Raw genomic sequence first — 24,023 nt, 5'->3', positions numbered from 1 at the left:
CAGCCTTGTCCCGCTCCATTACCCCCTTTGTGTCAGGCCGGAGGGGTCTGTCAGCACCTCAGTCACCCAAGAACAAATCCCAGCCAGGCAGCTCGTAGGCCTCTACCCTCCTCCCAGGAGGGGATTAGGGGAAAGCCTGTCCCCCCATGGGGAAGATTAAGGCCCAATTTAGAGGTCAGGCTGTCCCCCAATAGCCCCTGACTGCTCGGACCTGCTTCCCCCTTTGGGAGTGAAGCGTGGCTCTCTGCTAACCCACTGGAGCCCCGCAGAGCGAAGGGGATATCTGTCCAAAACCTTTCCCCGTCCACGCAGGTGGTACACAGCCACGCACAAAGGGCCAGACCACACCAATTGGGAAGGGATTTGTGTTCTGTTAGTAGGGGGTGAAGGGTAAGGGGTCGGGCCGGTTAGACATGTCAGAGTGCTTTGAATAATGTATCCAATAGTGGGGTACTGAGCTGGACCAAGACATTGCTGTCTACTTTATGGACAGCTGCTCTGAGTGCTGAGGATGGACTAGATTCTACTTGACCTCTAATGGTGGAGCGCAGGCCTTCCTTTCTACCTTCCTTGAGCCAGCTCAAAAAGCTTCACCATAACTCTAAACTGATTGAGCAGATCAATCCAATTGCTCCTGTACTAAAGCTCTCCTTCTGAAGAGAGGAGACTGGCAACCCCAGTCAGCCATTGTGTGTCTTGCTTCATTCGGGAAGAGGAAGTGAACATCCTACTAGAATAAACCCAGAATAGGGTTACCCACAATTCTCCATTGATCTTCTCTTGAGAGAGGAGATGGGCTCTTTAAGCAATATAGAAATGACATGAAAATAAAAGCCTTGTTAGGTATTTAGTCCCGTAGCTCTCCCACTGGAGGAAGAGGAGATGGGTGCACCTAGTTAGCCATTTGCTTCCCATACTATAGGTCTTGTGTTAGGGATGAAATGAGTGCCAGGACATGCTTGTAAAAACTCAGCATGCAGCTCTGTTAATCACTGTTTTACTAAGTGAGGGGCACAAGACTTAAAACATTGAGACAGAAAGTACAAGTTTTTGTTTTCTCTGGTTTTATGGAGAAGGCAAGATGATGGATGAGTCCCACACTGTGCAGGCAAGTGGTTACAAATTTCTCTGGGCTAATTGCGTTCCTGGTGATGAGTTTGAGAGGCGCCCCGGGAAGACGAAAGGAACAGTTTGGTATTAACAGCGGGAGGAAAAGGAAAAAGAGCACTTTGTAGATTTTTTTTTTTTTCCTGTTGAGTGGAACTGCGGTTTTGACATCAAATAATTGAAATGCAGGGCTCTAATAATTGTAATTGTCACCGTTTAAAATGTACTGTCTCCACTCTGACAAATGAAAATGTTTCAGTCTCATTTTTGTTTCTTTCAATCCCGTTTCACGTCTCTTTCTTTCTTCCTTTTATTTCCTTTTTTTTATTGTTTTTCATTTTCTCAAAAGCCGGAGGCCCACCGACAAAGACCATGGCCGACAAGCAGTTAAATCTATCAGGGACGGTCAATTTTGTTTGAAAACATGCCTTTTCTAAAGCCCTGATGTCCTTTTGTGAGGGAACCCGTCTTTAGCTGAGGAAAGGGGGAGCGGGGAGGGGGGGGGGGGGGGGGTAGGCCTTCACTCACACTCCCCTGTTTCTAGTGGAGACACAGGCCTTGATAAATTGTAAAAATTGATTTATAAAATACTTTCTTTTTATTTTATTCACAGTTTTTGTAGCTCAAGCAACATAAACTGTAATGGCTTTGTGCCAGCAACCAAATAAAAAAAATTAATGAATTAAACAAATAATTAATGAAAGATCCGAAGCGAAAACAATGACGATATGCATTCCTGGCGACAATCTTATTTTCTTTCCCCCCATGTAGAATGAATGACACAGATGTTATTGGAGAAGACAGGACCCTTGGTCTCCTTCACTGAGCTCCGCTCACAGCATGGTGTCTGAAACTTGTTTTTCAATCATTGTTTCCTAACTTCGAAAAGAAAAAAGAGAGAGGGAGGGAGGGAGGGAGGGAGAGAGGGAGCGAGGCAGAGAGTGAGAGAGGGAGGTAGAATACAAAAGCAGACGAAGAATAAAAAAAAACATGCTTTATAACAATCTCCAAATAATTTAGCCCAGGCAGGGACGGAGGCTGTCAGAGACAGAGTGGATGGGCTCAGTGCTGGTTCTTAAGATTCAAAGACTGGGACGATGAGAGTGCATGGAATTCTGTTGAGCCCCTATATCTTACAGTGAGCCAGAGAGACAGCTAACGATGCATAGGGTGTTGCTTCTTTTCGCTTTGTGGTTTTGCACCTGGGCAGATGGATCCAGACAGTGTCACTGTCAGTGCACCTGCTCGCCAGAACTGGCACCGTCCAGGGACTCCAGGGGCCCGGGTAGGGAACACACTGGGCAGCGCCCACCCCGTTTCCCCCACCTGAGGCACCGGGCCCATGGGAAGAAGGGTGAGTACCATTCCTGGCATGAGGACCAAAAGAAGAATTGCGAGACATTTCAAATATTAAAATGAAATTGCAGTGTGTTCGCATCAGTCTGATGACCCTTGGTCATAAAGTTTGATAAAAAGTCGCCAGGAATGAGGGTTTGTTACAATAAGAAGTTGACAGGATACTCGGACAAGAGCAGTGGATCTAGTAGAATTAAATACCTCTTTTGTTGCCTGAAATGACTTTTAACATTTATTTTAGATATCTTAGCAAGCATGTTCACAGAGAGGACAGACTACATTATTTAAAACTGATGGTTTGTATATCCTCTGATAACGGCCGAAGAGAAGAGAGACCTGTTAGTGCTTACCTAACTGAAGAAGACTGGTAATGCTGGACTTCGGAGACATTTAGTAGAACTTGAGGGAGAGCATTAAACTATGTTATTTCTAGTTCATCCATGGGTGCTCCAGCATTAACCACAGACGCCTTGTCTACCGTCCGCAGGTGACAAGACTGGTGAACAGTATGACGCTTAGGGCCCTATTTTGAAGCAAAGGCAGATTTTCTGAGAGGAATACAATTATTTTAAGGGTACAAACAGAACAAGAGTTTTTCAAATGCATATGTCCATATTTCCAAAGCATTTTCTCCATTCTTTAATTAACCCCTATTTTTTTGAAAGGAGAAAAAAAGTGTAGCTGCAATATAACTTAATTGTTTGTGTCTAGTTATGTAAAATGAACAGGTGTTTTAACTCTTTAAAAAATAGGAGTTCATTGAAAATACGGCCCATGCACAGTGGCTGAACTGCGGTGTACAATTGAAATGTCATACAGGTAACATTGGTTTTACTTGCACTGAGGATTCACTGGATTTTATTTCTGTTCTTGACTAGGAATCTAGCAGAGAGCGTGCTGCTGGATCATTGTGTGTTTAAAACAGTTTGCTGAGACTGTTTAAACAGTTGCCTGAAATTGAGACAAGGAAACCTAACTGACTTGAAATCTAGTTACTCTGAAATTTAAACAACCCCTAGAATTAACTTTTAGACTGCCACTTCGAGCAGTGGTTTTCAACCCTGGTCCTGGGGACCCCCTGTGTCTGCTGGTTTTCAATCCAACTGTTACTTAACCAGACCCTGAAATGAACAGATCATCTGTTTATAAAATGTTATAGCTAACTGGAAATCAGCAACTGTTTAACAGCTGAAAACAATGAAAAAGGTTTAATTAAGCAAATTATCAGTTATATTAAGGGTCTATTAAGGAGCTCAGCTGGTATGAAAACCAGCAGACACAGTGGGTCCCCAGGACCAGGGTTGGGAACCATTGTAGAGTACTGAACTGGTGGAAGCATCTTAGGACTCTGCCATGTTTCCTTATGGGTGCTGAGTTGAATACTTACTCATTATAGCACAAAACTACTTGTACTGTAGTAGTATTAAACAGCCCTCATGGTTGGACATATAAATACAATACGTACATGTTTTACAGTAATTTTTATCTTCAGTAGTAATCTGTAGAGTTTGCTTATTCAGAGAGCGTGATACATTTAGCAACATTAACATAATGTATCATGTACCGTACTTTATTATTACATTTCTTATATGAGGGATTAATTTGGAGAAATTGGTTGTTTTTCATAACTTTTGGTAGAGCTCTCAATGCTAACCTTTCTGGTTTAAAAAGAAAATGCTTTGCTGTCATACGGTGGGCTGGAAAGTATGGTGGAAAGTATGGCACAAGATGAAAGCGTGTTAAAAGCACATTTCATTCGGATGCATGAGGTATGAGCTGGTGGCACGGGCACCCACTTTAATGGCCATAACCCAAACGCTCATGGTTAGACAGCGAGCATGCAATGTGCCTCATGACTGTCTAAGCAATGAGTCCGTTTATATCCCTGACGGCTAATGATCGGTCTACCTGCGCTCGGAAAAGACTTAACCAATATAGTAATATCAATAGGATTGTGACACCCAGAAGGTGTCAGGCAGTACCCACCTGAACGCAACCCACGTATGCATGTAGTGAGGAAGCTGTATTGAGCAAATCAGTGCACAAGGAGAGTCCCACCAAGAACTGAGTATTTCCAACCCAAGTGACCACAGCTTGTATGTGCGCAGCAAAACAAGGCCGTGAAGATAGAACAGTTACTGCTAGGCTCTAATAATGTATAAGTAATGGTATGTTTTTAAATGTTCAGAAAGACAACTTTTAGTCAAAAGATTTGTCATTAAATGTATTTAGTTTCTTTTAGCATTAAAAATATAGTACTTTTGAGTGTTTTATAGTTATGGATTTTTTTTTTTTAATGGAAACGGTTTTTTTTTGGTGTTGTCTGCATTTATTTAAGCACTAGGGAAAGTAGTTGTGTGCTTTTTCTATTTAAAGATGGTGCCTAAATGAAATGCAGAACAATCTGAGGGGTTTGTTTGCATTTAACATATAGTGCCATTGAAGGAGATTCATCAGATATGTTTTATTTGACTGTTGGAGGTTTGTTTGATGAAAATAAAGAACTAACCAATTGTTGCCTTGTTGAACCCTGGCCTAAGCCCCCAACCCTAAACCCTTAAATAGGACCTTAACCCCTAACCCTGACCCTGAGCCCAGAAGACCCTATCCGGATAACAGTAGGACTTGTGCCTTCATCTTATTCTTTACATTAAGGTGCCACAGATTCCCTTCTGTTTTGGCAAACCCCCTCAGTATCCTCACATTGTTTGGTTTCTTGGGAATTGGGAAGAATACATTTTGTTCCTTTTTAAAATGGGGGTGAATTAAATAAAAGCCCTGATCTCTCAATGGAACAGATAGGTGCACTGATGGCATCATAACTGACATAAAAGTCAAAGTACATTTCTATTAACCATTGTATTTTATTTATAATAAAAAAAATTGCTAACGGGCAGCTACATAGGTAACCAATAACACCTTAATCAGGAGCTGTATTGTTACTTTACAGTGCCACTTTAGCTGCAGAATCATTTGAACCAAATGAATTTCTGCACACATTTTCTCTCATGGCACCCTAACACATGCACGCTTTCAAACTCTTTATCTCACTGTCCTCAAATGAACGGGTCAGCCCCCTTCCCCCAGGCCTGATTTTAAATTGAAATGACCCCCTCTTTTTCCTCTGCAGTGTCTCAGAGTCGGGGGGGGGATCTTCCTTCAACGCCTCTGACTTGCCTTTGTTGGCCGGTGGAAGCTGGCAGTGTAGAAGTGCTCTCTCCGAGTTGTTGGATCAGTATTAACATCTGTCATAGGGGCTGGCTCTTTCTGAGGGGCACAATGGACAGTTCACTAAACAACACTTTATTTCTGTGTCCATTTAAACAAAATGAACTACTGGAATTTGGGCTTTTTTTCTCTCAGCCAACTGTGTTTGCACAGGCGGCGGGATAATTAGGATGCACCCCCCAGCGTCCACTCATTTCTCTGTTCCTCTGATCTCTTTCTGTCTATGCAAATTGCCTTGCACTGTGTACTGTATCTGTTACATTCGGACAAGCAAGGCCACCTTTTGTCCAGATTAGAACCGGACGGGGGGGATGGGGGCTGGCTAAGAACTGCTTCTGCAATAAGAACCAAAATGTCAAAAATGCAGTTTGCTTGCTCTCTGGTATTTTGGAAATAAATCAATAAATAAATCAATACGGAAAACTAAATCGTAACAATCCTGATCAGTTGTTCTTAAGCCATTGAAAAGCAATTACTTTTAGAATAAAAAAAGTCCATCAGTGATCCTCAGTTGTCATGTCATTTTGAATGAGGGGTAAGGTAACAGGTGGTCTGTATTGTGTACAAACTGCTTGCCCATGCTTCCTACTGCAGTGGATCCCAACCTTTTCCATGACTGTCTTGTTCATTATGGATTTTTCCATGCAGCCACACACCAAAAACATAAATGTAAACTGCATCATTGATTAACCCTTTCACGCATGAAATATTGGAAACAGCTGACAAATAAAATCATTTGGGACACTTAGAGTAATTCACATTTCTCATTGAAAACTGTCCATTGTTTTAGATGGGGGGAAATGGCATCCTCATATTTAAGTTTTTACACTGCAATTTACAAACACTGCGCTGCCTGATTTGAATCAAAAACGTTTGTCTGCCAGAATTAGTTGAATTGACGATGTAGTGCTTAAACTTATGAATGAGCTGCCTCTTGCTGTAACGTTCCCTAGCGACTTCAAAAATTACATTTTTTGTGTTTTTTAATGATTCATTAATGAAATAATAATTCATTATTTAAGCCATTCGTTATATATGAATAGAAGCCACTCAGTCGGACTGCAGTAGCCTTTGGGTATGTGGAAGTATAGTCCTTCTGTCTCAGAACTAGATGAAGGGCACGGGGTCAAAATGTGAAGGGAAAAAAAGTTTTTAAAATGGGCAAATGAACGACAAGTCAGCTCAGCAACTAACCCACCGTGTGGCCTTGGGGTAGAGGGTGATGCTTTTAGCTCGACTATGTATTCATTTGAAGAAAAGAGATCACACGCAACGTTTCAATGCGACCATTAACCAGTGGTACATACCAGTAAAGACATTTACAATGAACGCAAAAGAAATGGTTACATTTGTATGTAAGGGTACTGCAGTTTGTGTCCAGTTTTTAGCACCAATGTTACAATGCCAAACTTTATTATTAGCACTTTATCAATGTTGCAATACAGCGCAGAGGCTAATTTCTTGAGATTATTTATTTATTTATGAAAAACAATCGTACCGGGTCAAAAGCTTAGTAAAGAATACTTTGTGTCTGTAACCGGATGTTGTGAATGGGACAGGACAAGGAGTAATTTAGCTTGTTTGGCGAATTCCGGACTGTGTGAATGATGGGGCATTAAAAAAAAAAAAAAAACATAGCCGCGTTTCTGACTTCACGGGGGAGAGGCAAGGAGAAGGGGGGGGCGTCACGTATTCTACCTCCTCAAGTGTCAGGACTCAGCGCTCAATATATTACAGAAAGAAAACGCTAAATCTTTCGGGGAGGGGCTGAAATGGGAGGGGACATATAAGCTAAACTTTAGAAGAAAAAGGTGGAAAAAAACGCTGCACAATAATTATATATTAAAAAAAAAAACAGAACCAACTTTCACACAAACCAAAGGAATAGTGGATGGCAGTTATAATGAGGTGTAGTTTCCTCTCGCATCGACCTGCTGCCTCGCGTCCACTGCGTTGATTCCAGCAGCAATGGAATGTTGCCTGGGTTGATACGGAAAGCGGAGAATGATAGCAGATAGAAGCACATTGACAGAAGTATCATTAAGTTAATAAACACCTTTGATTTACTGTGAAGATCTGAAGTATACAGAATGCTTGGGTTTTGGGTACTGCGGTTCTGCATGCTGTGGCACATTCTTCTGACTCCTGAAGGTAAGGAAAGTAGTTAACCTACTGATTTGATAAAAAATATTTAATTACATTTTTTTTTACTATTATTATTTTTTTTAAATGTTGTATTTTTAATTCTGGTGCTATATATAACACGTTATTCTCTAAACGCTTTTTAGATTCTGGGTTTGCTTTATGGCAAAGTTAGTTTTACTGTGTTGTAATGCGAACTTAACTGGAAGATTTAGTTTTTACTGTAGATCCCTTTGATGATCTATATCACTGTAAATGTTGCAGATTGCGATACAATTTTATAATTTAACCCGTTTATTACATCCAATCTGTTCTGGGATAGACCGAGCATTGTTTCAGAGGCGGTTGATGTTCGAAGTAATGCAATGGACCATATGGGTCAACTTTGTGATGTTGTGTGTGAAAATCTTTTAAGAACGTTTCAACAGCAGTGTTTTTGTCTCTAACTCTGAAAAAAAGTTAATTTATTAGATTATTTAACTGATACAATAATTATTTGTTAATATTCAATCTGGTATTTTCATGTTTGCTGATAGTGATACTATCTGATACTGTACTGTATTTAATAATGTTCATAATGTCCCACAATGGAATAGGTACTGGCTATCACAATTCAATTAATTTACTTGTTTAAATGTTGGAAAACAATGTTGGTGCATATATCTCAAAAACATGTGTAAGTGATTCATATCCTGTCCTTGTTCAACAATAAAAAGTGACATGTTGCAGGAGCGTGTTGTACTTTAACTTATTTGAGGGTAAACAGGAATCATTCTCCAAATTCCCAAAGGTTGAGGGTAATTTAGTGTTCAGGGGAAGTCAGCCTTGTCAGAGCATATGGGAATGTGAGATTAACAGCTATCATGAAGAATAGCCTGCAATTTCCGTATAAATGACTCAATATTGGGCATAGAGAATTCTGTAGCCTGCTGATAACCACACCGTAGATGTCCAAGCCAGGACATTTAATGCAAGCATAGACTGACAGAGTCAACCAGTGCAATCCAGTGCAAATAACTCATGGTTAGCAATCTGAGAGCCAGCAATACAGCTCTTAAGGGAGCTGAGAGCCACATGAAGACTCTGATACATTTCCCTTCATATATGAAGTCGTGATTGGGAATTTAACTCATCTGATGAACTGAGAGCCAGCTAATATAACGCAGTTCAAGCTCGAGTGCTCAGTGGCAGCAATGCAGATTTCAAATAAGTAATAATTAATTCAGTGATTAAATGAGTGAGTTTTCAGTTCGTCGGTTACTTTTCTTCTTCTTCCACTTTGAGAAAACGTGGGCGCCAGAACCCCTCGATGAACTGCGTTCCACGATGACCACGTCACATCAGTGCCTGGGTCATTGTTTCTGGTCACACGTGTGATGGACATGTTTTGACAGGGCAGACAATAAGAACATTGTCCCGGTTCCAGTAATAGCAGGGTCGCTCCCGCCGCCTACAGTGCAGGTGACGGATTTCCTGTTGGTTTGTGATTGTGTTTGTGGAAAGCAGCCTTTGTTCAGTAGGAAAGAGCTTGTTCTGGCTCCAAACCCGGTATGCTCAGGAAGTACAACCTCCCCCCTTCCACTGATGCACGTAGCCAAAACAATCGAATCCGAGTTGAGTCTGATGAATAGGACATATGTGGAACTGCTTAAGATAGGAGAATGCATATTATTGTGAGTTACTTTGAGAATGTTCAGCTGTAGCTTATTTAAGGGTGTATCTGGCAGCTTTTAAAAACATCAGTTGCCCTACATTTCATTTGATTAACGTTGTGTGTAGTGAAAGCGATCCAATATCTTTCATTCAGACCGCAGACACTTTTCTTCTTGGCTCAAGGATGCGTTTAGAGTCATACGTGCTTAACAGCCTCCCTGTGCTCAAACAAGCTAGACATAAACTTGAACTATGCATTGATCAGGAGAGGAGCAGATCCATTGAGATTATTATTATTATTATTATCATTTATTTCTTAGCAGACGCCCTTATCCAGGGCGACTTACAATTGTTACAAGATATCACATTATTTCACATTATACAGATATCACATTATTTTTACATACAATTCCCCATTTATACAGTTGGGTTTTTACTGGAGCAATCTAGGTAAAGTACCTTGCTCAAGGGTACAACAGCAGTGACCCCTACTGGGGATTGAACCCACAACCGTCTAGTCAAGAGTCCAGAGCCCGAGCCAGAGTCCAGAGCCCTAACCACTACTCCACACTGCTGCCCCACTGCTGAAAATGAGATTCAGGATCTCATTTTCCAAGGATGTCCTGCTGTCCCTGTTGTCTGTTTGTCTTTCCGTTTATTCTTCCTCCTGTTTTCTATCTTGGTTGAAACCATCCTGTTATTGTTGGGGGAGAGGGAAGGCAGGGTCAGCAGGTTCTCAGGCACACTAGCAGGGGGTTGAGTGATTAATCTGTTTATTTATTTATTTATTTTTGAAATCTAATAAAAACAGGAGCTGTTGCAGGGACCTCTGGTGGTCCTTGAGGGACAGGACTTTACACTGTTGAAGGGTGGCTCAATAACCCAGTAATTCAAGAGAGCTAAACCCTCACGGGAGTTATAAAAGGATTTCCTGCAGAGTGAAATATATTTCTATCACAACAGTCCACAGCACAGGAGAGAGGAAACTGCATGTGTACTTCTCAATTCAAACGCAGACTGGTCAAGCATTTAAAATAAGACCGCAGTTGCATATAGGTTTGAGACATCTCAGCAATAATATCAGAAATTTCAAGATTACGCTGTTGTAATAAAACAGAAAGCTGCAAAAAAACAAGCATAAATCATGTAACAATTTCTGTATGTGGGCAGCAGTGTGGAGTAGTGGTTAGGGCTCTGGACTCTTGACCGGAGGGTCGGGGGTTCAATCCCAGGATGGGGGACACTGCTGCTGTACCCTTGAGCAAGGTACTTTACCTAAATTGCTCCAGTAAAAACCCAACTGTATAAATGGGTAATTGTATAAAAAAATAAATAAATAATGAGATATCTGTATAATGTGATATAATGTGATATCTTGTACCAATTGTAAGTCACCCTGGATAAGGGCGTCTGATAAGAAATAAATAATAATAATAATGTATTGTTTGCAACATTACCAGTTTGTTTCCTATAATAATAATAATAACAGTGGCCCTTTTACAGTGGTGCAGAAGCTTAGTACTTGTGCTCCATAGTGTCTTTATGTGTAGGTGTCTCTCCTAAGCCTGTCCCCCTCCCTGCCCCAGGCTCCTGGCTGCGTTTGGATGAGTCTCCCCCTCGCATTGTGCACCACCCCTCTGATCTCGTGGTGAAGGCTGACAGCCCAGCCTCGCTGTCCTGCCGTGCAGAGGGGAACCCGCCCCCAGTTATAGAGTGGCATCGCAATGGGGCACCGCTGGAGACGAACAGGGCTGGGGGCCAGTCATCGGCAATCGTGCTTCCCGACGGCAACCTCTTCTTCCTGCGCGTGGTACCCGGGAGACGGGGCCATTCCGACGAGGGCGTCTACACCTGCATCGCCCGCAACAGCCTGGGCAAAGCCACCAGCAACGCCACACTCTACATCGCAGGTAACAGGGGAGGGCAGAGCTGGCACCGGCTACTGCAGCCTTGATCTGAGCCTAAACATGCTTTAAAACCCTCGTTGGCTTTGTTAGCATTGTAAGTGCTTCCTCTTTTATTGTGCTGAGAAAGTTAATTCAGGATATGTTTGTTTGAGCTGTGGCACATGAAGTGATTAGGTAGCAGCAGCATCTGCAGCAGTTATAAAATACAAGTGAAATAACCAAGATATTTTTAATAGAAGGGTGATTTAAAAGTGCTGAAATTCATTGTGCTAATTGGAGGTAAGAAAATGGATTTTCAAACCGCGGGTTGCTCTCCTTTAAATCGCAGACAGTCTTAGAGTGGAGATGTAAACATGGATGACGTGCATTTCAGATACATGTCAGTGGCTGCATTAAAAGAAGATAGCTGGCTTATATCAGAGACAAAGAAGCACTGACCCAGCAAACCAGTCTAAAGGAGTCAGACGCTATGCTGTGCGAGGAGCCACACCCTCTGGATGCACATGTTTGTGATCCTGCACAGAGCAAACACACAGTAATTACCATCTGTGATCACAAACCGTTTAGAAAAGAAACCAGTTCCCCTCCTGTGTCCACTGCATGATGAATTCCAGAGCTCATTGCCTTAATTAGTTTTAATAAGGGCTAATTTATTTAACTGTTGTTTCAGAGAATTGGACTGCATTAGAAGTGGTGTTGTTTTTTGGGGTGGGGGGGTAGTAAATGGTCCATGGACTAATCTTGCCCTGTGGTGGAACTCTCTCACAAACATCGCTGTTGGAAAAAAATGACTCAAAACAGGTAGGACTGGGCAGACCAGATAAACAAGATGTGATATTTTTACAAGAATAACTAGAACCAATTCAGTTTGCCAGTTTAAATAACTGTGCTTTTCTTGGTAGCTTTTGTAACAGGAGGGGGAAACTTTGACACTATTGCAAACAGAATGAAAACCATTGGACTACAATTCCTCAAACATCTATCCAAGATTATCAAGGTTGTTCACAGGTTTTTTTTTTTAAGCGTTTCCCTCTGACTCCAGCATCCCCTGACTCTGCGATGTTTGCCTTGCAGCTCTGAGGGAGGAGTTCCGTGCTCAGCCCAGCGATGTTGAGGTGGCTGTGGGGGAGCCTGCCGTCATGAACTGCACCCCGCCCAAAGGGCACCCCGAGCCCAACATCACCTGGAAGAAAGACGGGGCGCTCATCAACAGAACCCAGGAGCGCTACAATGTGAGTGGAAGGGGCACGGCAGGGGACCGCAGCTCGGTTCTTTATTATCAGTGGCACCAGAGGCTCCTATTCCTGTTTGCAATGATTCATCTGTTCTTTTTTTTTTTGCTGCATGTAATGTCCCCGGAGACAACAAAGTCAAAACCTATCAGTGCCTTTTGACTGCTGTAAAGATTCGAATACCCAACCAAGAAGTATCTGATGGATTTGGTCTTTATTTCAGATCCTGAACGGGAGGCTCGTTATTGCAAACGCCCAGAAGAATGACTCTGGAGTCTATGTCTGCTTGGCGTGGAATATAGTAGGAGAGAGAGAGAGCAGGGCGGGGCATCTGTCTGTGCTGGGTAAGCTGAGCAGGAAGCATTTCAACATTATTATTACTAGGGGGCTTAGAGTACAACAAAGGGAATGTTTTGTTGTTGATGCTCTTATATATATTTTTTCTCTACTGTCCATCGCAGAGAAACCAGTGTTCGCCCGGAAGCCAAGTGATGCCACGGTGAAGGTTGGCGGCTCGGTGCAGTTTAGGTGTGAGGCAAAAGGGGACCCCATGCCTGCTGTGCGCTGGAGCAAGGAGCAGGGACAGCTACCCTCTGGGAGGTAAGAGAAACCTGGGGGAAATGGGGAGAGACAAACCCAGTACTCTTAATCCTGAGCTATGGTATTAAGCATTTTGTCACCTGTGTTTTGTATGAATCGGTTGTTTCCTGTGCAGGTACGAAGTGAATCCAGATCAGACCCTGCGGATACACTACATCACAGCCCCGGACTCTGGGCGCTACACCTGTACAGCTACCAATCAAGTGGGCTCCACCTCTGTGAGTGCCTCCCTCGCTGTTCAGGGTAAGAGGCCTGCAGTGCCAGATGCACAGTAATACGCCCTCACCCCCTTCTTAAGTCATGTTGAGTCCCATTGGCCTTCGTAGCCGTGAAGTCCAAGCTCCAGTAGGTGCCTCTGCCTTTTTTTGTGACTGGGGCTTTGTCTCTTTCAGAGGCCTTGGATACAGGGCAGAGGGACCTGCACAAAGAGCTGTCCATGCTGCGCATCCACCTGGAGAACGTCACTGTGCATCCTCTCCTATCCAACGCAGCCCACATACTGTGGAAAGTAAGCCATTCTGTCTGTCTATCTGTAGTTTTCTCTCCGCCCCTTGAGTGTCACTGATCTGTATAACCAATCAGCTCTCTCGTGTTGTCCTGAAGCTTCTAAGCAGTTCTCTCTCCCCCGCAGGTGCAGTCAGAGCCCCACCACCTGTCTGGCTTTGAGGTGCTGTGCCGCTCCCTCATGCCCGCTAGCTCTGATTGGACAGAGAGGAAGTTTCCTGTGCAGCGTAGCGCTGTGATTGGCCCGCTGAAGAGGGGGTACAAGTACGAGTTCAAGGTGCGCCCGTTCGTGGGAGGTCTTTACGGGCGGGAGAGCAACACCAAACACCTGCGCATCCCAGAGCAAGGTGAGTAACCGGGGTCAGTACCCAGCCAGGGAGATTTAAAAAGATCTGCTGAGTGGAGTGCAGGGAGTGCGGGGAGAATCCCTCTCACACTGTGAGTTCTGCATTTGCCTTTGTGCTCCTGTGGGCTCATAATCTAAAAAAATAAATAAATTAAAAGCTCTGAATGGTTTTTCAAATTTTATAAGAACTCTGAATTGAACCAAACACCTGTAAAACAAATGTAAATAATGACATGTTTTTGTAATTTGTCAGTCCCCAGCGCTCCGCCACTGGGTGTGGAAGTGACGATGTCCGCAGAGAATAATGGTACAGTCCTGGTGAGCTGGGAACCTCCCCCTCATGAGGCGCACAATGGAATCATTCGGAGTTACCAGGTAACAGCGACCCCTAGAGGTAGTTGATGAAAATATTTTAAAATTGGTTTTATAATAAAACCCATTTTATTTGTTCCACCAGAATAACGTAGATACATACAGGAAGGAAAAAAAACTCCAATAATGTCAGTAATACACAAATAACATTTACACTGACAGCAGTGGACAGAATTGGGACAATCTGATTCAGTGGCTCCATGTGGTGTAATGCAGGGATGGCAATAAGACTCCCATTGCAAAGCAGTTTGATCCATTACTGGTTTTACTATGAGTTTAATAAGACGCACCTCCGCTTGTTACCTATACACAGTTTCTAATCAAGCTCATAGTAAAACCTGGAATGTGTGAAACTGCAATGCAATAGGATTTGTCTTCCCTGCAATGCTGTCATTGTGTCAGGGATTTGAAAGTGAAGGGATGGCTATGCTGCAATGTGTTTCAGGTGTGGTGTGTGCGTTCGGGGGGCCAGCTGTCCTCTAACTGGACAGTGGACAGCGGGACTCACAGCCTGGAGATCACAGCATTGGACCCTGACACACAGTACTGGATCAGTGTGGCAGCCGTCAACGGAGCTGGAGTGGGGCAGCTGAGCGAGCCCCACCTCCTCTTCATGGGTCAGTGTCCGCTAGTTAATTACATTGTTTGAGAAATCATGACAAACGGACCAGCCTGCCGGCTAATGTGTTCTTGATGAAAGCATTTTTCTACTTGACCAAGTTATAGCTAATGTCTTTGTGTGTGTGTCCAAATATTAATATCAGATATGAGCTTGCACTCTGCAGTGTGTTTCAGTGACTCAGTCCTGTCCCCTCTCCAGAGCCCACCATGGAGGCTGCTGCCCCCCCACCCCTCGACGCGGGCCCCCTGGATCAGGTTCTGAGGGTTCTGCGGGGCCCTGTGTTTATCGGCAGCGCTGGCGCCCTCTTGTGGCTGGCTCTCATGGTCTCGGCGGTGTGTCTGTACCGACGACACGGCCGGCAAGCCCGGGTCAAACACGCCCACCACACCTCAGCAAGTAAGCAATGTTCTTAACGATCAGGCCCCGCCCATTCTGCGTGGAGCAAGGACGTTACCCTGGCAACCGTGATGTCAATATAAATAGAGGCTTGTTTTGAAAGCATTGAGCAAAATTTGCAAGTAGCCTGTTGGGGTGCTGTCCTTAGTCATCTCACTCACAGATATCTGAGAGAGAATCTTAGATTGTTTCTTACTTATCTGTAATCGCTGTTTGCTCCAATAAACCAGACTTAGAATTGACTGTCTCTGAAACCTTTCCTACAAAATGAATGAATGGTAAATTGAAGCTGACCTAATGGGTGATCCCTGGTATGTGTACATGCGAATGAATTAATTAAGATCTAGTTCATTAGGTGACAAGCCAGTCTGCTAAATTATCATATTTAACACAACCAATCCAGGACAAGAGGATTTCCCCTCCCATGTTTTTTGATGATTTGAGAAAAACAAGGGAAGCGTTTAAGCTCTCAGTCCACTGTACAGTATGCACAGTATGACATGCAAACACATAACATGCAGCGACTTTCTTTCTTAATCCTGCTTCTCTGTCCCCAGGCTTGTACAGAATGGCAAGTGAAGACCTCATTATCAAACACAGGTAATGGAGGGGCATACAGCCCAAACACAGTCTTTTGGGGGTACACTGGGCTGGGATGGGGTGGTGTTGGAGTATTTCACAGAATTCATAGAGAGTGTTTGCAGGGTAAGTGTAACGCTCTCAATGAAGCTGTGAGGCAGAGTGTTTGCAGGGTGAGTGTAGCGCTCTCAATGAAGCTGTGAAGCAGAGTGTTTGCAGGGTGAGTAGCGCTCTCAATGAAGCTGTGAGGCAGAGTGTTTGCAGGGTGAGTGTAGCGCTCTCAGTGAAGCTGTGAGACAGAGTGTTTGCAGGGTGAGTGTAGCGCTCTCAGTGAAGCTGTGAGGCAGAGTGTTTGCAGGATGAGTGTAGCGCTCTCAGTGAAGCTGTGAGGCAGAGTGTTTGCACGGTGAGTGTAGCGCTCTCAATGAAGCTGTGAGGCAGAGTGTTTGCAGGATGAGTGTAGCGCTCTTAATGAAGCTGTGAGGCAGAGTGTTTGCAGGGTGAGTGTAGCGCTCTCAGTGAAGCTGTGAGGCAGAGTGTTTGCAGGGTGAGTGTAGCGCTCTCAGTGAAGCTGTGAGGCAGAGTGTTTGCACGGTGAGTGTAGCGCTCTCAGTGAAGCTGTGAGGCAGAGTGTTTGCAGGGTGTGTAACACGCTCCTCTCCTGTGCAGGATGGCAGCTCCTGACTCCCCTTGGAGCTCCAGCGCCTGGAAGTCAGCCCCCTGCAGCGAGCGCTATCCTGGACTGTGGGCCCAGAGCAAGGAGAACCCTGGCTTCAGGAAGACCAGTGAGTGGATCGAGTGATCTGGTGATCTAGTGATCTAGCTTAGCACAGCCTAACCAAAGAGAACTACTGATTTAAACTTCTGCACAAAAACATATGTAATACGTCATGTAAAACCTTGATATTGATTAGTTCTTTAAGTGCCATTTTTACTTTGCATGCAGTGACAACATGTACCAACAATATGTAATAGCACTTTGTTTAAAAGGGATATTGAATAACGCACAGGATGCCCAGTTAACCAAGATTAAAGATGTTCTGCACACCCGTTAGTATTAATCAAGCACCAAAATATTATGACTTTAATGTCACAAGAGCTATTCTGCTATTCCTCTTGTTGTCAAGCACCTGCAAATTAAATAAATGAAGAGGCTTGAGATCGTGTTTTGCCGTTGTGATGACTGTAATTTTATTGTCTGGTAACCCGTCTTTGCTTTGCTCCTGCCTGCAGCTTTGCCGAAGAACGAGAAGGACCCCTGCCCTCCAGACACAGCCGTCCCCATTGTGCCTGATAACTGCGGTCTCTACGGTACCTTTTACGTGGATCTCTCAGGGGTGGGACTGAGGACCTTTAGCAGCCCGACCCGCAGCCCGAAGGTCCCGCATCCCGGTGTCAAGACTCCCGATGCTACCCGCTTCTCTCAGCCTGTCTTTAAAAGCAGCACCGACGCGGAGGGGCAGAGGTTACCGTGGAAACAGGCACTGCCTGCCCAGCCCAACATGGGCGTGCTCAAGGAATCATGGGAGAAAAACTACAAAAGAGGTGAGGAGAATTATGGTCTGCCCACTTTTGTATTTCGAGTTGTCTTGACCTGCAACACACTGGCTCTCAAACTGAACCTCATTTAATATTAAGAGAACACAGAGTTTTTGTGTCAGTCTTTATCAGCAACTGTTTGTTCCAGTGCAAGAGACTCACTGTGTTTTGCTTCTGGGTCACCAGAGCTGCATGCTGTGAACAGCGCTCCCTTGGTGCCAACGTGGCAATGTTCTGAGCTGCTGAAGAGTGCCCCCAGAGCCAACGTTGCCAGGGTGTGCCACATCGCTAAAGGTAAGGTCTTCTGATGAGCCACCTGTCTATACTATATGCATCATCCCGTGTTTAATAAACCACATGGACTGAAAGACCACATGTAAATAGAGACACACTTTTATAAGTTTCAGTGTGCATTTACTATGCTTTGCCAATACAGTTGTCCAGAATTATTTACCCAGCCTCATACCAAACAAATTAATGGGATGGAAGGATGCACAGTCGCTGTAATTAGACATTGTAGCCACAAGGTGGTGGTAAAGTACTTTTTGTTTTAATACATGCACATTTTAAAAATGAAGCTTCTTGTTTCGCTGAATAAAATGATTTACATTACAACAGCAATTCAGTTCAATTGTTTAATATGTAGTAAAAAGCAATTTGTTTTTACAAGGTTGTACATTTTTATTTTTTTATTTTTTTATTCCTGTTAGGTGGTTTTCCTGTGGGTTCGAAGTCAGCCGGCTCACCCAAGATCCTGCACTACTCTGCTTCTCTGCGGATGATTGATGTGCCGCCGGCCCCGCCCCCTTTCCCTGAGCTCGAGGACGACACCCAGAGCCTGAGCTCCGAGGAGGAGTGAGTGAAGCTGTCTCTCTCTCGTATAGGAACCCGGGCAGGGTGCTGGAACTCAGGGACTGGGACTGTTTCCTTGTAGTTAAAGATGAGGGGCTGGGAGGCAGTGTGATCTAGTGGTTAGAGATGAGGGACTGGGAGGCAGTGTGGTCTAGTGGTTAGAGCTGAAGGACTGGGAGGTAGCGTGTCCTTATCATTAGAGCTGAGAAACTGGAAGGCAGTGTGGTTGTGGGGAATCCAATGTAACCCCCAGCTGTTTGCTCTCCCCATAGCTCCAGCAGGTCCACTAAGCTGACTGTGGAAGGAGGCTCTGTGCTGTTGGGGGGAGCTGGTCCAGGACCCCAGGAGATCCCTGCCAGGGATGACCCCTCATACCTCACCCTGTCTTACAGCCGGTTCTCCACTGCGTCCTTCTCCCTCTCCCTCGATGAGCAGAACGACGGCCCCCTGACTGCTCAAGAGGTGGAGCAGTACCTGGAGCTGAGGCATGAAGCTGAGGACTGCAGGTAGGAGCTCTCCCCATGAACCCACGCTGACGCATACTGCACTCTGGAACTGTACTAAGGATGCGCAACAGAAAACTATCATGACTTCATTAATTGTCTTTTCTTATTCTGTTCAGTGGTATTTTGATGTAGTCCACACAGTACCTACCAGTATTTAGGAGCTACGTAGTATTATAACTCTTAAAGGGGAAAACTATTTGGTTTAATAGTATTCGCTTTGGTTCTCGATTCTTTAATGCTGTCTATAAGGAGAATGATTGGCCCATGGTTGTATCTGATTGTGACCTCCCTCTCTCCCTCTCTCCTTCGCTCCCACTCTCCCTGGTGTTTCTCAGCAGTGTTCTGTCGGACAGTCCTCCCTCTCTGCCACACCCATTCTCCCCGACCCCCACTTTTGGATACATCTGCGGGCCGATGCCCTCTGACCTGGACGCGGAAGACCTTGCTGACGACCTGGACGTGCCGGGGTCACGGCAGCTCCGCCCACGTGGGGGCACCCCCCGTCGCTGCCCCACCCCCTCGTCCTGCTGCAGCGAATGGGAGGGCTCTCTGTGGAACGGCTGGGGCTCTATCTCGGAGGGGAACGCCCCCAGCGCCCGCGCCAGCCTGATCAGCTCCTCCGACGGATCCTTCATGAACGACGCCAACTTCGCCAGAGTGCTCGCCGTCGCCGCGGAAACACTGGGGGGAGGAGCCTTCTCAGGTAGGAGGGGAATGCATATAGGAAGAGCTGCAATATCTTTGTGTGAAGATATACTGGAAAAACGAAAGAAAACACAACAAGAACATGACAGAAGAATGGGTGAAACAAAACTCAGTTTCAATTGCAGCACCTCAATAATAAACAAGAAGCACCTGGAGTTTAACATTAATGCAGTCCTTCACCCTCAAAAAAATGTGTGATTTCATAACAAATGGGCTGGTGTTTATCCCTGATTCTTGGCACGGTTTACTAGATGTTGTGGCAAATAGAGGTACAGATGAAACTGTGATGTTATCTGATTAACAACACGATATGGTTAATTCCCTATTTGAAGGTTATACATCCCCTCAGGCAATGAAAAAAGGCAATAAAAGAGAAAAAAGGCAATACAGAAATAGCCAAACAGACATCCTCATATTGGATAACAGTTCCAGTCAGTGCCACTAGGTGGAGCTCCTTGATCGGTACATGTGCCTGTGATTCGATACGATGAAGAACGACAGCACTTCTTACTTCATTCCCAGACTTTGCTTTGTTTTTACTATTCTTTTGAATTGACTGTGTTTGTGTAGACTGTGAACGCAGTTACATTTCTGAGTAATTGTATATAATGACTGTTCTGCTGCCTTGGTTCGTGCATTGAAAGGCAGATGAAGCTGCTTGTTTTATTCATGCACAGCCTAAGAGTATGCCTTCCATATCCCAGTAAGAGTATGCCTTCCATATCCCAGTAAGAGTATGCCTTCCATATCCCAGTAAGAGTATGCCTTCCATATCCCAGTAAGAGTATGCCTTCCATATCCCAGTAAGAGTATGCCTTCCATATCCCAGTAAGAGTATGCCTTCCATATCCCAGTAAGAGTATGCCTTCCATATCCCAGTAAGAGAATGCCTTCCATATCCCAGTAAGAGTATGCCTTCCATATCCCAGTAAGAGTATGCCTTCCATATCCCAGTAAGAGAATGCCTTCCATATCCCAGTAAGAGTATGCCTTCCATATCCCAGTAAGAGTATGCCTTCCATATCCCAGTAAGAGTATGCCTTCCATATCCCAGTAAGAGTATGCCTTCCATATCCCAGTAAGAGTATGCCTTCCATATCCCAGTAAGAGTATGCCTTCCATATCCCAGTAAGAGTATGCCTTCCATATCCCAGTAAGAGTATGCCTTCCATATCCCAGTAAGAGTATGCCTTCCATATCCCAGTAAGAGTATGCCTTCCATATCCCAGTAAGAGTATGCCTTCCATATCCCAGTAAGAGAATGCCTTCCATATCCCAGTAAGAGTATGCCTTCCATATCCCAGTAAGAGTATGCCTTCCATATCCCAGTAAGAGTATGCCTTCCATATCCCCATCATCAAGAGAGGGGTCCATTCCTCCAACTCAGCAAATCGAAACAAAAAAGGGCCGAGCAACAATTTGTGGTTGTAAAACTTGTCCCAGGATGCAAACTCGTTTTCTTTATTGCTTGATGTATATATTGGAGGGTGTTCACAGAACTCCGATACTGTCTCTGATATCAGGCAGCAATCCAGTCCCACTCTCCGCTCTCGCCTCTCCAAGGATCCGATTTATCCTTTTTATTTTTGATTTATTTTATTTATTTTTTGGTTCTAGTCCCCACAGAGCTGTTCTGTTCCCCCAGCTGTGTTCTGGCTTCAGCCACATTAATAATCCAATTTCATTCCACTTTTAATATCCCATTTGGTACAATTTAATATAGGGCAGTCCATGCAGGCATTAACAGCCAAATCCCTATGTATGTACTAGAGTCGGGCTTGGGGAAGATTTCTGTCACTGACCTTAAAACTGTCCACAGAGTGTATGCATGTGGGGGCTACAGTGATATCTCTCTTAGACAGTGTGTATCACCGTGCCCGACATTCTGCCCTGCTGTGATTGGCTGTACAGAACAGGTCATGAATAATTCAGATAAAGGTGGGGAATTCAAGAGGCTCCACCCATAATGTGTTGCGCATTAGATCTAAACATAAGGTCTCCAGTGTACCCTTTGCGTCTTTTTTGAGTTTAAATATTTGTAAAATCTGTATAAAATCACCAGGTTATCGGATGATACCCAAATGCAATCTGAAAGGTCTTCATTGCAGAAGATTCAAGATAGTTATCTTGTTCACCAGTTTTCCTCCTACATAATAAAGGCGTCTAGTCAAATGGAGGAAACAATTCGAAAAAGAATGTCAGCCTTATTCGTATGTGACCAGACATGCGGAAGCGAAGATAAAGACTAAAACAGCAAGCAGGGCAAGCGATGACAGGCACTATAAAAGCAACTCGAGCTAAACAAGCTACAGAAATCCAAACAATTGGTAAAAGGGGGATTTAAAACATCCCAAAGATAATCCTTCCATTCATAGTTCAGTTTCCAAGTTAGCCCTTCCATGATTTCATCAAGTGTTGAGTTTAATAACCCAGAAACTGAACTTTTCAACTTTTCTGAGCTAAACCTTTGATCCTCGCAGCAGGAGGGTCCCACGTGAAAACAGAGATTCTCAGATTTGTGAGACGCACCATCTGTCTGTTCATAAGGAAAACTACACTTTAACTACTCGCTTCCAGCTAAGTTAATGTCGACCCATCATCAGCTCGCTTTCTTGTATGAAGCCTCAAGCTATCCCCATATTCAGGGATGAAAATAAAACACCCATTGCATAGCAGTTTGATCCATTCCTGGTTTTACTGAGTTTAATAAGGCACCTGAGCTTGTTACCTCTACACTGTGGCGGATCAAGCTTGTAGTAAAAACTGGAATGGGACAAATTGCTGTGCAATAGGAGTCTTATTTCCATTCCTGATATCTCTTGCTTATGGCATTGAATGGAATGTTTATTGAATTGCAGTTTTGCTAAAACTTGCTTCAGATCACTGAGCGGTTTGCTTACCTTCTAATACAATGAATTGCCAAGGGATGTGTTGGAAAGGCACGACACAAGGATGCAGTGCTGTCTAACCCGCACACACACACACACACACACACACTGTCATGCTGCAGCTCGAAGCGACAATCTGCTTTCCAGTTTGTGGTGTGCATTAAGTGCTTGTGTGGTCTGTGATTGTGACCTGCAGTGGATGTGCAATCTGATTGGGGTCAGACGCTATCTCCTGCTGCATCTTCATTCATTCAGGCAGGGGGAGGGGAGGTGGGGAAGGGGGGTGGGGGGCAGGGGGTCCTCAGCAGATAAACTGCGAGTCAGCACAATCAGTATTTCTTGCCTGAATGCGTTTTTCATATGCACTGGACCTTACTGTAGGCACTCTAGGGTAAAAGACAGAGGTGCAGAAAAGGTGACTGCTGTGTAGATAACATCTCTTTAGCAGCAGCAGCTGCATTTTAATGCTGGGGAATCTCTAGGGAAGTGGTTCTAACTTCAGTCCCCAAGATTGGAAACATTTATGCATGCAGTGACTGAAGGGGATATGAATTTAAACAACTGTATTTCCTTTTCTGCCCTTGTCCCTTCCAGACTTCTCACCCCCAGCCTCCCCTCTGAGTGGTCTCTACCCAGCGCGGGAGCCTTTTCTTGGGGGGCTGGAGTCGCTCCCGGTGTGGGACTGGAACACAGCTTGGGTGGAGGAGATGGAGGCGCGATATTCCCTGTCTCGGAGGGCAGGAGCCACGGAGCCACAAGGGGAGGGAAAGCAGGATGAGAGGGAGCTGGATAACAGATGCTCTCTGGACCCTCCCACCACACCTGCCTCTCATCAACACTGAAGATTACACTTCATTACAGATACCTCATACCGCCCAGCCAGCAACACACTCCCCATCGAGAAAACGATTGAACAGTTTCCTGTCCGATTCTGTCAGCCTCTCTGAGCCATCTCGTTCGTTTGCTGTCTAAGGAATGTGTTTTTTGTTAGATTTGTTATTTTTTTTTGTTAGGAAGAAGATGCTGAAACTATTGTTTTAATATAGGGGTTTTTTTTGTTGTTGTTTTGTTTTTACCCCAGGAGCAAAACAAAATGTAATAGGAAAAATATGATGAAAAAATATATATTTTGAAAAAAAGTGTAATACCTGGCATAGTCTGTCTTCAGGAAATATGTTTACATAAAGAGAGGCTGCTACTGTAGTAGTAAAATATGTTTTGAATTTGTAAAACTGGTTTTATTGAACAAGGAGTGTTACTACGTCACTAGATAATGACTAATCTGGGTTTTAAAACTGGATTTTTTTTAAGATGGATTGGCTAAATGCTTTACAGCTATAGTGATATTATAATTATTTTTGTACATACATTGTGTTTAGTTTTTTTTTTAAGGTTTGTACTAAATTGATATTCTGCATTCAGCTGTGAATCGACTAACCCTTTCTCTTGTGGCCTTATTGATGTAAATAAAAGATATCTTTAGATTTCA

General features: G+C 44.1%; 1 protein-coding gene across 3 annotated transcripts; it reads left to right on the top strand.

Annotated features, from left to right (window-relative positions):
* Window positions 1–2,110: 2,110 nt before the first annotated feature.
* Window positions 2,111–24,023, top strand: LOC117397304 (roundabout homolog 1-like). 3 transcript variants are annotated; one of them, XM_059010185.1, is made up of 19 exons: window positions 2,111–2,461; window positions 11,073–11,396; window positions 12,468–12,625; window positions 12,849–12,969; window positions 13,087–13,225; window positions 13,341–13,468; window positions 13,618–13,733; window positions 13,857–14,076; window positions 14,329–14,450; window positions 14,893–15,064; window positions 15,268–15,465; window positions 16,023–16,065; window positions 16,714–16,829; window positions 17,278–17,589; window positions 17,770–17,877; window positions 18,294–18,438; window positions 18,708–18,941; window positions 19,280–19,644; window positions 23,129–24,023. In XM_059010185.1, exons 1-19 carry the CDS (start codon window positions 2,269–2,271, stop codon window positions 23,374–23,376), a joined length of 3,462 nt encoding a protein of 1,153 aa, XP_058866168.1. In that variant the 5' UTR covers window positions 2,111–2,268; the 3' UTR covers window positions 23,377–24,023. The 3 variants fall into 3 exon arrangements, with proteins under 3 accessions (XP_058866168.1, XP_058866167.1, XP_034768909.2); XM_059010184.1 differs by having other exon boundaries at window positions 19,277–19,644; XM_034913018.2 differs by lacking the exon at window positions 2,111–2,461 and adding an exon at window positions 7,494–7,842 and having other exon boundaries at window positions 19,277–19,644.

The sequence above is a fragment of the Acipenser ruthenus genome, chromosome 40, assembly GCF_902713425.1.
Source record: "Acipenser ruthenus chromosome 40, fAciRut3.2 maternal haplotype, whole genome shotgun sequence".
Taxonomy (NCBI): domain Eukaryota; kingdom Metazoa; phylum Chordata; class Actinopteri; order Acipenseriformes; family Acipenseridae; genus Acipenser; species Acipenser ruthenus.
This window is presented reverse-complemented; position numbering and strand designations above follow the sequence as displayed.